The sequence below is a fragment of the Acanthaster planci genome, linkage group LG01, assembly GCF_054643075.1.
Source record: "Acanthaster planci isolate LZ-2023a linkage group LG01, COTS_SCS, whole genome shotgun sequence".
NCBI classification, from domain to species: Eukaryota; Metazoa; Echinodermata; class Asteroidea; order Valvatida; family Acanthasteridae; genus Acanthaster; species Acanthaster planci.
Window position 1 is genome coordinate 26506289 of NC_141777.1, and position 14337 is coordinate 26520625.

At 41.8% G+C, this 14337-nt stretch overlaps 1 protein-coding gene across 3 annotated transcripts in view; it reads right to left on the reverse strand.

The window, feature by feature from the left end:
- Positions 1 to 256: 256 nt before the first annotated feature.
- The window catches only part of LOC110975206 (ALK tyrosine kinase receptor-like), a 74965-nt gene continuing 60884 nt past the window's right edge, over positions 257 to 14337 (reverse strand). For all 3 annotated transcript variants that reach the window (XM_022227463.2, XM_022227464.2, XM_022227467.2), the window contains 13 exons: positions 14133 to 14292; positions 13137 to 13325; positions 12490 to 12585; positions 11855 to 11947; positions 11354 to 11449; positions 10713 to 10902; positions 10160 to 10247; positions 9375 to 9569; positions 8423 to 8613; positions 7679 to 7780; positions 6625 to 6759; positions 6003 to 6093; positions 257 to 5744 (listed from right to left, as the gene is read on the reverse strand). In XM_022227463.2, coding sequence (XP_022083155.2) covers positions 4536 to 5744; positions 6003 to 6093; positions 6625 to 6759; positions 7679 to 7780; positions 8423 to 8613; positions 9375 to 9569; positions 10160 to 10247; positions 10713 to 10902; positions 11354 to 11449; positions 11855 to 11947; positions 12490 to 12585; positions 13137 to 13325; positions 14133 to 14292 — 2835 coding nt within the window. In that variant the 3' untranslated portion in view covers positions 257 to 4535. The remainder of the gene's footprint in view (positions 5745 to 6002; positions 6094 to 6624; positions 6760 to 7678; positions 7781 to 8422; positions 8614 to 9374; positions 9570 to 10159; positions 10248 to 10712; positions 10903 to 11353; positions 11450 to 11854; positions 11948 to 12489; positions 12586 to 13136; positions 13326 to 14132; positions 14293 to 14337) is intronic.

Below are 14337 nucleotides of genomic sequence, written 5' to 3' on the forward strand. Positions count from 1 at the left end.
AATAGACACATTGTACACATTTTAAAGAAGTAACCATTATTTCGGGTTTAAATCAAAAAAAAAAAAAAAGCTCTGTTGTAGACAAAAGAAATAAGATCATTGGAAAGTATCACCCAGTGTTAGGATGCTACATTATTTACTGAATAGTCAAACTTTCTTTAAATCACAAGGCATTGTGCATTTTTTTTGCCTGCAAGAGTAACCAGAACCAAACAGGCCAAATTTTAACAAGTAATACAATTAGGGAGCTTTCAGTTGCATTTGGGAATATGAAGATAATCCTGCAGATAATACAAAGAGAAGTTGGTACTTGAAAAGGATTTTGGAAATAACTATTGTTAAGTTTCATTCCTTGCTCTGCCAAACCTTTAAGACTTCAGCCCTTTCCATATGAGCGTCAACACTTGTGCCAAGCCTTGCATGTCCATCAAAATCACACCCAGGCAATTTTGACGGCTTAATGCCATGAGTCAATTTTTGTGTTTGTGAAAGTGAAATGCATGAATGCATCATGTACGAAATGCACCTTAAAGTTTAAATTTGAACAAACTGAAAAATAGGATTAGCTTAAGAATCTCTGATAGCTATATGTGTAAGCACAAGGCAGCAGACACCTTAAAGAGCTGTGCAGCTGTTTAATATAGTTTAATTCCATTGGTACCTTTTAATCATAAAAATAATATTTACTGTGTAACAGTTTCTAATGTGTATATTTTATATTAATATTATATCATTGTTTTAACTTAATGCTATTACTCGTTCGAGCCAAGACCAATTCTGTTGTAAATTTGTTTATTGACATATACATGTAGCAATCAATGAACCAATCAATTAAAGAAAATAGCAACAATGGAAACTTTTCTGTTAATTTAAACTCAAGGCATTTTAATAACTACAAAAACTACAATCCCATATAAAATAAAATTTGAATGTAGATAAAAACAAACATATTCACACTGTAGTTTACATGGAGAATGACACAGCTGGCAAAGCAGAAACTTGCAGCATAACTAATTGAAAAAAATGCCTTGTATTTATAAATCAGGTGCAACGAGCAGCCAAAATCCAATCCACTAGTCTACTATTGCAGTAATTTTTTCTTTAATTATACATTTGCACAAACATTAAACCCCACTTTGCTAAAATACAAAGACTATAATTGCATAACATTATATAATTTGTATTACATACAGCATATAAAAGTCAATGCATCGTGTAATTGCATAATTTGTATTCACTCATTTTTCAAAATGAAACTATGTACACTTTTTGCACTCTGCTTTTAAAGTTAATTCTATTTTCTGCATTGTGTAGTACAAGGAAAAAAAGAGTGAGGCACTGACAGTTGTTACATAAAAAACACAATGCTTTCACAATTACAGCACTTCAAGAACATAAGAAAAAAGAAGTCTTCAAAAATTTGGAAAAACACAATGCAGTGGTGTAACCACTGAAAGTACCGATAAATCAGTGAAATGTTTCCCAGCAACAATGGAGGAAAGTGACAATGTAACTGACAGATTTTGGGAAAGAACTGATCCTCAACAACACACATCCGAGAAAGGCCACTTAAAAATGCAAACGCCAAGGTATGTTTTGTTATCATATGCCAGGTTTCCATTTCCATTAAAGAAAGACTCAACAAAGGCACTTGAAAGTCAACATCACTTTGTCAGCTTGTCAACAGATTAGTGGTTGGGTTCCTTGGCGGGCACTTTGCCTACAAGTTGAAAAGAAAACGAAGCAGCAACCAGGGGCAAGTTACTATCTGCACAGGTAGGAATAGTAATCCCCCTGGGAGGAATAGTGTTCCACCTGTGTGGAACAGCTATCCCCAAGTAGTATAGTAATGGACCAAGGTGGCATAGTAATCCCCCTGGGAGGAATAGTGTTCCACCTGTGTGGAACAGCTGCCCCAAAGTAGTATAGTAATGGACCAAGGTGGCATAGTAATCTCCCTGGGAGGAATAGTAATCCCCCTGGGAGGAACAGTAATCCCCCTTGGAGGAACAGTAATCCCCCTGAGAGGAATAGTAATCCCCCTGGGAGGAACAGTAATCCCCCTGGGAGGAATAGTAATCCCCCTGGGAGGAATAGTAATCCCTCTGGGAGGAATAGTAATCCCTCTGGGAGGAACAGTAATCCCCCTGGGAGGAATAGTAATCCCTCTGGGAGGAATAGTAATCCCTCTGGGAGGAACAGTAATCCCCCTGGGAGGAATAGCAATCCCTCTGGGAGGAACAGTAATCCCCCTGGGAGGAATAGTAATCCCTCTGGGAGGAACAGTAATCCCCCTGGGAGGAATAGTAATCCCCCTGGGAGGAACAGTAATCCCCTAGGAGGAATAGTAATCCCCTAGGAGGAATAGTAATCCCCCTGGGAGGAATAGTATTCCACCCAGGTGGAATAGTAATAGGATTTTTTTGATTTGATAAGTGTCCATGGGTATAAGGGGTGCAGAATCTGTGATAGTGAAACAACTAGGGAATCCTAGGAGTTGAATTAAAACGTCCCTTCGGCTTCACTGGCGTGAAATAATAATAATAACAAAACAAACAGAAATCTGAAATCGTCAGCTTTCATGTTTGAGGATCTGCCATTCAAAATTCCCAATAAACTCTCTGCATACCTACTGTTTTTCCATACATTTTAATTTCAAAGTGTTATATAAAAGATACCAGTTATTTGCCAACTTTATCTACATGAATCTGTTTGGAGGAATTTTTGCTACAGCGATGGAATGTGTATGATTATTACCTTAACAAATACTGATATCCTGTACAGTTACCATTCATGCAAGAATAGTTATAAGCTTGGAAATATTGGATTTACAATGACATCATTTTATTTCAAAAGCAATTTTTAAACAGTTTTTCAAAAAATAAAATTCCTCTCCCAACAACAGCAAACTGTTGGCAATATCGCTGAAATGAATATAATGCTGTAAGAATTTTACATTTCATAAACATTTTTCTTAGATATTTTCTGATTGTCAATGATGAATTGTTTTTAAATATCTGTGATAATGCTATGGAATAGTATGGAATATCTTTTTTGAAATATTTACAATTCATTACAGCTGCAATTAGAAACATTCAAATGACTTCACTCCCCCCCCTTCCAGATCAAATTCCAATCAGCAAAGCAGCCAAATACTGCTGCTTCAATAGGCCTGTATCCTTTTGTCACACATGAAGGAAATTTGGGGGAAGGGGAACAAAAATATTGTAGGGACTCCGGGGGGGGGGTTTCCAAAGCTTGGCCAAACTTTGCAGATTGAAACTCTCCCCTACACAAAGACATCTGCAAGACTACCACTGTCAAACCTCTTGTATGAATGACAGAAAATTGTACAAAGCATGCCAACTGAATAAACAAAAAGCTAAGCATACACTGTGTTCCTTTACCAACATTTGAACTTGAGTATTTTCCCAATTAATGCAGAAAATGGCAACCCAAAGTAGTGTCAAATGTTCATTGCCAGAAGGTACCTAAACAGAGTTTGCCAAAGTTAGCTGAGCTAATCTGTATTTGTACCTTCACAGCAGCTTAAAGACAGAGAATCCAAGATGCACTCAAATGTGTATTACTTGTAGATGTAAGGGAACCTAACAAAGTGGCTTTAACCACCTCACTTGCAGTTGGCAACAATCTATTGAAGTGAGTCGTGTGTTCATGTAGGGAGGTTCCAAGTGATGAAATCAGGGATACAATTTTGTGATTTTTTAATTACCCATTTTTAGATTTTCTACATATTATACTTGCTTTGTTTTTGTCGATTATCTCTGGTTACAACATTATACACAATGTATACACATTGTTATATACATGTTATATATATCTCTCTTAGACGGCGTGGGCTACACGGCAGCGCCTGCCAATTTCCATAAGTAACTGTTTCCATTTTTTGGTTGTAATTTGCATTGCTTTATTTCACCACTTAATGGAATATTTGTAAATTTGTTTATTGCCATTATTTTATCCGCTTGTGATTATAGGGTAGTTTGATGGCAGATTGGAGGAGACAACGAATTTTTAAAAGGTGATATTTGGAAGTTGATTGAAGGGAGCACTGTGATGAAGGATTCTAGGATTTTGTGTCCCATGTATCGGTAGCATACATACATGTGGCATGGCTGCGTGAGGTCTGCCTGCATGGGCCAAGGGATGGTGATTATACAGGTCTTGAGGTGTTTTGGCAGTGAGGAAAAATTCAACTGGAAATGGTAATTGTTTAATGAGGGTTGTCAGCTATTTTTTTCTTTCTGTTAAACTAGGATGTCTCTGTAGGTTATGGACTGTATACTGCACATTCAGGGACATTTGAGTGGATGTGGTGAATGATAGTGTGTGTGGGTTTTGGTCAGCCAGCGGCCTGGGTTGGCCTGGATAATTGTGTTTCTTCCTCGATGCCAACTCTCCACATTCAACATGTGTACCAAAAATTAAATTGAGGACTTTGAGTAATACTTCTCTAAAAACAAACACCTTTTTAAACTCTGCGTCTTTTTATTAGTGATGCGTCTTGGCCCCATTCAAACAACTTCACCATTTATCTCATCATCCTCAAACACAACTTGACCCGAAGTGGAGTTGAACATGACCCTCCTGCTGGCAGCATCATAGAGGTTGTTACTGCTGCCGCTGCTGGCACCGATGATCACATTGCTGGTGTCTGGCGTGCTGCTGGCTTGACTGCTCTGGTTGGAGAGATCCGTCATGGTGTAAGGGTTGGGCCTGACCGGGAGGCTCTGCATCCTGTTCAACATGGGCAGTGAACTGTTGGGGGTCACTGAAGAGGTCGCAGAGGCGGAGGTGTTGGGCACCTCCCAGCTGCTGTGGCGAGAGAAGACAGGCAGACGAAAGCGGTTGAGGATCCGTGGCGTGAAGGAGGCGGAGGGCAGCGCCTCATCTCCAGCAGCACTGGGGCCATTGGTGGCAGGATCTCTACTTGGTGCTGTTGACTGCTGCTCGGCCCTGCTGCTGGTGCAGAGATCCTGAGTGGCATCAAGGTCTTCTGGTTGTGGTGGGTCTTGGAGAGACTGCTGGGCCAGTCTGCTGACATCCTGAGCAGCTGCCCTGTGTGAGTTCCTCAGTATTGAGCATTTTGTCCCTGGCTGGCACGGCCTGTTGTCTGTCTCCACATGAGTGGCTCTGTCCGGTGAGTAATCACGAGAGGACTGATTGACCAGTCTACTGAAATCAAGAGGGGAAACTTTCGCTGAGTTTCTTGGCGTTGTGGATCTCATGAAGGACGTTTCAGCGGTTACCTCCTCACCTCTGTCTAGGAGGTCTGTGGCCTCGTTTGCACATTTGTCCTGATTAATCGGTGGGTCAAATGAGGTATCTGAGTCTGGTCTGGGTTTGCCGTTTCCCTCCTTTGTCTTGCGTCGCCTCTTCAGCTTGTCGACAGATTCATGGTTGAGTTCCTCGGCAGGCATCCTCGCACAAGCTTCATGATCATCCGCCGAATTGTTGATGTTCCCATCATCAGAGATGAGGTGCTCTTTCATCCGTCCTCCTGGGACCCAGTCAGGAGTCAGATACTCCTCGTCATCCTCCTTGGCTGAGCTAACCACCCCCTGTTCGACATTGGCATGGGCCCCAGCTGTGTCGAAGGACTGGGCGCTGGACCTGTGCACTTTGAGGACGGGGGAGGTCTTAGAGTTGCGGGGTCTCGTTACTGTGGGGGTTTTGTCGTCTACCAATTCCTGGGGTAGAGGTGCACTTAGGATGCCTGGATCCTGCCAAAAGAAATTATAAAATGGATGAAATACTGTATGTTTGTATCACAAGTTGGAGTTGAAACTAATTTGAGCATTAGTACTCTCAGCAGGTTGTTCAGTTCCTCAAGCTTGAGTCCTAATGTAGCACCTATTATCTGGAATTTTTTCTGGGACCAGGAAAAGGACTTGATTACAACACTGACTAGAAGTTACAATGATGTTACATTTGGAACAATTCACACAGACAACAGACAAAGGAACAATAGTGATTCATACCTGCAAACAATCTGACAGGAACTGCAAGATGAAGCAGAAGCTTGGTCTGTCATCTGGGTCCCGCTGCCAACACTGGTACATCAACTCTTGTCTTTTTAACAGAAACAGAAAGGAGCAACCCTTGGATTTCATTAATATCCAGAAGCAGAATGCTAAACAGGTAGGTTAAACAGGATTACAGGCCACATACATGCACAGCATATGTATGACATATGTATAAAATCACAGCTTTCAGCCAAGTTCTATTTGAACTGACTTTTTTTCCTGTAATGTAGGACTTCCCTTAAAAAAATCTGGATTTTTAAAAATAAATCTAAATCATCTTTTACTAGAAAAATCAAGAGTGTTACACACACACAAAACATGAATACATGTATTGAAAGCTGTACGCTTGTTCTCTGCATAACAGACACTCCCATTTTACCTCTCTTGTTTGATATCAGTCTGAAGTCCATGTTATCTAATTTTATAGTCGGCAAATCTGCCCTAAATGCACTCTTTGTTTTTACACATGACGCAACTTGTAAACTTTTAAGCCACAGATACGAGTTTTTTACGTCTAAGATACCAACAAGGCCTCAGAAACTGGTGGAAGCTTCGACTCCATGTCACTGGATCTTACATTGGTCTGGGACAGTTGCGAGGTGCGTTCATCCTCTGTCCCTGAGTGGTGAAGTAGATGACCTCCTGGTTGCTCATTCCTGGATACGGCATGTAACCAAGGGACATGATCTCCCATAGCAACACTCCAAATGACCTAGCCCATGCAAAGAAAAACTGGATATTACACAGCAGTACGCATGGGCATTGCCAGGTGGTTTTTATGGGGGGAGACTTCTTTTTTGGGAGGAAATTTTTTGGGGGGGTAAAGCGCTCATTAGATAAAAATGATAAAACAATTATTGGCTGGAGAGGTCAATTTGGAGATTTTCTTTCTCAAGCAATTCAGGTGATTTTCACTCTCTCTCATCTAGTTTTGTTCTCTTCCTTTTTTCCCCCTCCTTTTTTTCCTTTTTCACTTTGTTCCAGGAGAGGGGGGCCTTCCTTGGCCCTCCTCGCAATGCTGTGGAAGTACAAGAAAACTCTGTATTTGCTAAGAGACATATTTACAAGAGCTGTAAGAATAGAGCTTCCTTCCCAAATGGAAAGACTGTATTGTACTATCCAAGCATCTTTCACTGAATCCATGTGAGTGTAGACTAATCTGGTAAATCAATTTAGTACCCATAGCTGCCTGTTACTGTGTAGTCATTAACGTCAAGACAGAACAGGTGTAATGACTCTTCAGCAAACAGGGTGTTTAGAACTTGTCATATTCAAGAACATGTAGTACACCTGTGTGAGTGTGGTGTCACTACAGTGACACCTTCTCCTAGGTTTAGTTTATGATGATGAGTGAGATTTGCCAATACACATGTGCACAGTTATTGAGGACACTGCGTTATCTACTTCCGATGGTTCAATGTGAGTCATTGGTATTGATGTTTCCATGTTTCGCTTGGGAGAAAGGGAAACCTTAAAAAGAGAAATTCATTTTTCTTTAAAAAAATGCCCCAAATTTAGCCATAAACAATCTCAAGCATACACAGGGTGGGAAACGCAATCCCTGAGCAGTGGCACCTCATTAGTTGTGCACACAGCCAGTATGTAAAGGAATTTCTTGATTTTGGTCTTACCAGACATCGGTTTTGGAGGTGAAGATTCCATCCAGGAAGGCTTCTGGTGGCATCCATTTGACTGGCAGCATAGCCTGGCCTCCCTTCCTGTAGTAGTCAGCTCTGAAAGACGAATACAACAATTACGTAATACAGGACAAAAGTGCTCCACCACCGCAGTGATGAGCCACACAGCACTGCTGCATGCTAATCTGGCCCCTATTGAAAAGAGGTCAGCAGTGCACTGTGACAGGTTCGTGAACAAAAGGAAGTTATATAACACGGCACAATCTGGGCGCTTTTTACAAGGCTGCTGGCCTGGCTGAAATACTAAGGCCTCAATAGATTTTGTCTGTCAGGCTAGAGTAGAGACCAGACAGTCCTTCGTGTGGGTGTAAGTGTCCAGTACATGAAGACAGGAATTTTTAAAGAATTTTGAAAACAGAAAAAAATGATAATTATCCCGCCCCAGCATCATCAACATTGATAACTGCAACCGGCACGAAGTGGTTAAGCTTTTCATTTTATCCATCCAGCTGAGAACATCAGCTCAGGAGTAACCTGCAATGGAACTGAATGTCATCTAGAAAGAAAAAAGACGTTCAACTGAAAAAGCTTGGCAAAGACTTTAATAAACCAGGAAAAGATTTTCATCAATTTATGACCTTGCTCCTTATATAACCTCAAATGCATTGAAGCCTCACCGCCTTCAGCAAAACCAACATCTTTTGTTCACCAATACGGCAATGACATCTGGCTGCTTACCTGTAGATGTCCCTTGCCATTCCAAAGTCACCAATCTTGGCGATTCGTCCTTTCTCCTTGCTGCTGAGTAGGACGTTCCGGGCTGCGATGTCCCTGTGAATGAAGCGCTGGGATTCCAGGTAATCGCAAGCTTTGGACACGTCGTAAGCAGCCATCAGCAGGTCTGACATGTCTAGCAGTGAGGGGTGGCCCTGGAACCAAGAACCCAAAAGGGAACAAGTTCTAGAACCTGGTTCCTGAAGGGGAGCCAGCTCGACTCTCATAACAGGAGTGCAAAGTCACCCTCAGGCTCGGTGCAAAAGTAACAAGAACAAACCGACCTAGAAAGCAGTTCTTGAACATGGTTCTTGATAAAAACCAGCTCTACATTCACAGGTACCCCACACCTTCCTGAGCCTCAAGGGTCAGACAGAACTGGCTGACTTTTATACCTGCCCAGACAAAATCTGGCAATAATCTTATGATATGTACTTTGGAACACAGCTTCCTTCTAAATGCAACTAACTTCTAATGTTAATTTTGCTAGCATGCAATATTCAGATGGAGCTGGAGTGGTTTTACTATCAGCACAAAAAAGGTCCACTTCCGTCATTTTTTTCCCCACAAACAAGGCACAGTAACATGAAGTATAAAAGAAACACAAGGATGAACAAAATCACCATGTTAAGGTCACAAAGCACAAATCAAAAGGCCCATTACCAAATTTTCAAGACTAGAAAGAACTGTCGTGATATTCAGGCAGCAATGGTACCATCCATCAATCAACATATGAAATGATTCTGCCTGAAAAAATAGCATCTCAACGGTAACACCACCAAGAAGGAGTGGCACACTATAAAAGTCTGTTTACAACCATCCTCTGGAAAGAGGGACTGTTCAAGGTAATAGGAATGATCAACATCTAACAATGCCTTCATCATCGACCCAAGGTATAACCTCTCCATCTACCCACCCGTCGGGGTCTGGACTCCCTGAGGAACTGCTTGAGTTCCCCGCCGGCCATGTACTCCAGCAGGATGAAGCGGGGAGCCTGAGTGAAGCACACCCCTTTCAGCGAGACAATGTAAGGGTGGTCAAAGTTGCCCATGATCAGGGCCTCCATCAGGAAGTCTGACTCATCTTGCTCGGTACTCCGCTCAGGCAAAGTCTTGTGGAAGAGGTACATCATCAACAGAAGCCAGTTTTAGTCAAATGCAATGTTTTGATAATAACATAAGCAGCACAACCCGAGTTGTTTTTTCTCATATTTTTTCACCAGATTCATGTTCTGAAATTTCCATTCAACCCGAATTCTGGAGGCATTTTGGGTAGGAACCCTGATGAATCTTCAAAGTTATCATTACACGGGACATATTTCGCACTTGAAATTTTAACAGCCATCAAGCCAGATGTCAATCAACGTAGCTGATCTCTACCTTTCTCTGTCCTAGAAAAAAATCTTCCAAAAATAAACCCAACTTGATTCTGAAGGATCTAGGAGGGCTGGAGTAACGAGAACACCAGCAACCCACAGGAAGAAGGTTTGATGAAAGCAAAGGCACAGTTTCTCAGTAATTGTACATTCTAATCGTGTGTTTTCAAAATTTCCCACCAAAAGAAACTTTGGCTAAGTTTTCCCAAGGGATACCACTTACAAGGTGTGACTTGCAGTAAAAAAAAATACACTGTCATCTTAAGGATAAAAGTTTGGGACGTTAAAGTCACTCCTAAAGATGTCACTGCATTTCAATAGAATACCTTCACTGCTACTTCAAATGGTTCTTTCTCGTCTGCAGGCTGGAAGACACCATGGTAAACCTCACCAAAGGCTCCCTGGCCCAAGGCTCTGTCAGAAACAATAAGCATTTCTTGCCTTCAGATACATCCAATCAGAACATTTTCTCCCATTGTTTCAACTGTATGCCCAAATACAGATGCAATCAACAGATCATATTTAATGTCTTTAAATGACTGTACTCCAAAATCACCTTGATCATTCTAATTTCAATTCTGTCTCTTAACTTCTATCACTTGTAAATAATCACAACACCACATGAAAATTTGTAAGAAGAAATGGTTCTGGCAGCCACCAAAAGATTCGGATCTAGATTAATTGAAAGCTCAGTTGAGGGAAACATGATGTAAAAAGGTCTTTTTGAACTTCCGTGTGATTGAAAGTGACATATACTGTCTCTTTGCTATCTACTATAAACAATTCCAAAGCTGGAACACAACTCCAGTCTTCCTGACTATGAGACCAAGTCTGTTGACGCCTTAAGATTTCTCCAAAGTTACCTTCACTCATTCTCACCTGATCAATTTCAAATTCTCCCTAGGTACCTCCTTCAGATCTTTGACAGTGACTGCCCCATCACCCAGCTGGTAGCAGGGGTTGAAGTCCATTGAGGCATTGTGTCGCAGCTGATTCAGCTGGTAGTCCGCTGACTCCATTGGTAAACTTTCCGTAGCCTCCCTGGGTTTCTTTCTCTTTCGGTAGTAAACTTTGTACAAAGGAATTCAGTATCAAACCATGAAGTCTGAGGGTTTAATGCTTCTTTTCTGCCAAAGTCGATAACTAGTCGCTCTGGTCCATGAGTAGACATTTCTTGCTCCTGAATGTAATATTGACTAGTTTTAGTACAGGGAGGAAGGTCACTTAACTATTAGTCTACACAAAAGACCGGTCACAAGATCAGCCATGAGTAACGGCTTCTGCTGTGGTTAGTTGGAACAGCATGTGACTTGAATTGAGACTAATGCCCATATCTTGGTGTTGTGATGGTCTTATGGGGTCTCGAGCTAATTTGACTTCTGGTTTCATTTCAGTAAAAAGTGGAGGGAGGGGGGGAGAGTTGATGTACGCTACTGCCCTTGAATTAAAGTGATCAGCTTCTGCTCCCATTATAAACTCAAAACAAAACATTTCAAGAAAACTGTGGCCGCCCAACTTACGCAGTGCGATGATTGCAATTGCACAGAGGATAGCGATGAGCACTGGTACAATACTGCCAACAATGACAGCTGATGGTAGACGATCCGGAGGAATACCTGGAAAGGAAACCCAAATAAGGAGTTTCTTGTTTCTTAGTAAAATACAATATTGTACATATTCAGCTCAATCAAGGCGAGGAATGAAAACATGAGAAAATCCCAATTGAGACAGTTTCTCAGGCTGCAAAATCATAGAAAGTTGCAACCATTCCAGCATGGAGGTTTTTCATCAACAGAGTTGCAGGCTTTTCATATTTGATTCAATCTGACGTATCTAGTATCTTCATTTCTCAAGTACATCCTTCAAACTTGTCTCAGACTGAGATAGTTTACAAATCTGAATGTGCCAACTGAGCTGTACAACAATTGGCAAGTAGGGCAGGTGCACGCAGATGATGCATTTTGTCAAATGAAAGGAAGTCCTATAATGGCCAGTTTTACACACCAGTATCTAAAACTCACTGATACAAGTCTTTCTATCTTCACTCATCCTTGTCCCAGCTCCACAGGTAGGAAGGGCTGTGATGACTACTTCCCCAGCTCCCAAGTTAGCTCCTACATGAATCCAAGGAGAAAAAAGACAACAGTGGATTATTTACAGAAAGGGAGAAATCTTAGCAACATTACTCAAGCTCACCCTGCTTTTCAAAAAATGATTTGAAACTCTTAGTCTCGGTCTTGAAAGCGAGCACAGGTATAAAATACCGAAGGGCATACGTCGCATGCACGATTATGTGTGAAAAACGCATCAGCGCGAGAACAAGCGCGTGAACCAATGTGGGCGCATACTCCATTCGTTTGTACGGCATTTGCTGGTTCTACATGACGTCACACTTCGGTACTCCGCAACAAAATGAGGAAACGTTCATAAATTTACAAGTACTTTCACAAACAGATGAATCAATACAAGCTGTGGATTTCTTAGATGTTTCTTCAGCTTCGGGTTAGTCAACGCACCCAGATTTGAGTGAGATGAATTCTGATCGCAAGGCACTGATTAGCTGAAGTGTAATTACTATGCTGTTCTTTGTTTCGAAAAAACCTAAACTTCCACAAGGGAAAAGAAAGGGAAAGATATGCACTTTAGTCTCTGTTACCTGACTTCTTCTTGACATCAAAACCAGATGGGTGCACATAAGATGTTCCACCCTGGCCATTCCCATACAGATCCTTGATCAATGGGGCATCTCCACCTGGAGCACAGTTGATACATCGAAAATGCCATGCAAAGTGAACTGAAAAAAAACCATCGCTGGAGACTGGCACTAGTCTGTAGTGCACAGGTGTGCCCAAATCCAAATCATTTCTAATCCAGAGGTAAAGCTCAAAAAGAAAAATTACTTGTTTTGTCAAACTGACTTTTTCTAAGGTCTGACTGATGATACTTGAAAATTTCTTGGGCTCTTCAACCTTGTTTGCGATTGGCGTTGTGTGGAAGACACCAGCCCTCACAAAGGACAACACATTAGGAAAGCAACAGGAAACTTTTACAATATTTACAAATAACATAACTGTGTTTCAGACATTTCTTTCCAAAACTTTTCAAGAAACTGTAACACTGGACCTACACGTGCACATCTAGTTGAAACTGGTCATATGCACACTTTGCTATTTGAAAATGCCAACCAGAGTACACACAGTGTTTCCCCCAAGCCTCAGTAAAGTAGACCACACAATGCCAACCATGTCTATTCACTACACTGAATATTCAGTAGTGTTTTGGCCAATGACCAACCTATCATACCTGAATAGCCACCTCCCCCTCCGCCTGATGTACAGCCTCCTCCCCCTCCACCAAACCCTCCGTGGGTCCTCCAGTCAGCCTCCAGGCGAGCCAGGCCACACTCCCTACCTCCCTGACCTCCCTCCAGGAAGGACTTGCCGCTGGCTTGGGTCACGTTTGCCCCGGTGGTGTTCCAGCCACCTCCTGCTCCTGCACAGGATATGCCCAAGGGAACAACTTGAGAGGCAGTCTATGGAATTAACAGAAACCTTCCTCAGCAAGAAGTTTAACCATACTATGGGTGAAGATCAAAATCAAGACTTATTTTTATGTTGTCGTTTTTTTAAAAATCTATCATGCCACATACAATGGAATGTGTTGATGTAAGTTTTAATCAAAGTTTGCCTAGTACTGACGAATATTTTCTTTACATCTGCCATGTGAAAACTTTCAGCGGTTTACATCTGCCATGTGAAAACTTTCAGCTGTGAGTCTGTCAGGAAACATTTGCATTAGTGCACAGGAGCTCAGGGAGTCAAGCCCCACCTCAGTTAAGCTTGTATGGTAAGTTATTTCTCACCAGCTTCCTGACAGTACTGGTTGTGAAATACTTGTAACATGATACACTAGTGAAAGGCGTGGGCCAGGACTAGCCTTTGTAACCTCCCTGATTCAAACATTCCACACTGATGCCAAGTATAGCGTTTATCCATTTTGTAGCCATCTATTTAACAGTTAGCAGAAAAGTTGTGCTTATTATAGTATAAAATTTTGCTCACCATAAGCACTATTTCATGGCGGTGCTTGGCAAGGTTGTGCATGCACAGAGATTTCCATTTTTACCTTAGTTAAAGCAAAGTTTTCCTGTGAGGTAAGCGTGTCTTTGCTATGCTTACTGCCAACAGCATCCATGAACCCACGCAGAACCTCTGTTGCCATTTGTTTAGCACTGCCAGGAAATAAAGAAATCTTTAACACCCTTTTATCAAAATACTGAAACATCGGGAGGGAGATTACCAGAAACATCGTTGGTTGATCCCTGGCTGCCAGACAGCCCAGGTCCCGGTACATCTGCTGAGCCGTGAACACCAACCAGGGATAGACTGGGGCTGAATGCAAGACCCCCTCCCCCGCCAGCTATCAACAACGGAATGTACTCCATGCTAGATTCATCCCACTGGAACAACAACAGCATACAACACAACAAAAGAGCACTGTCATC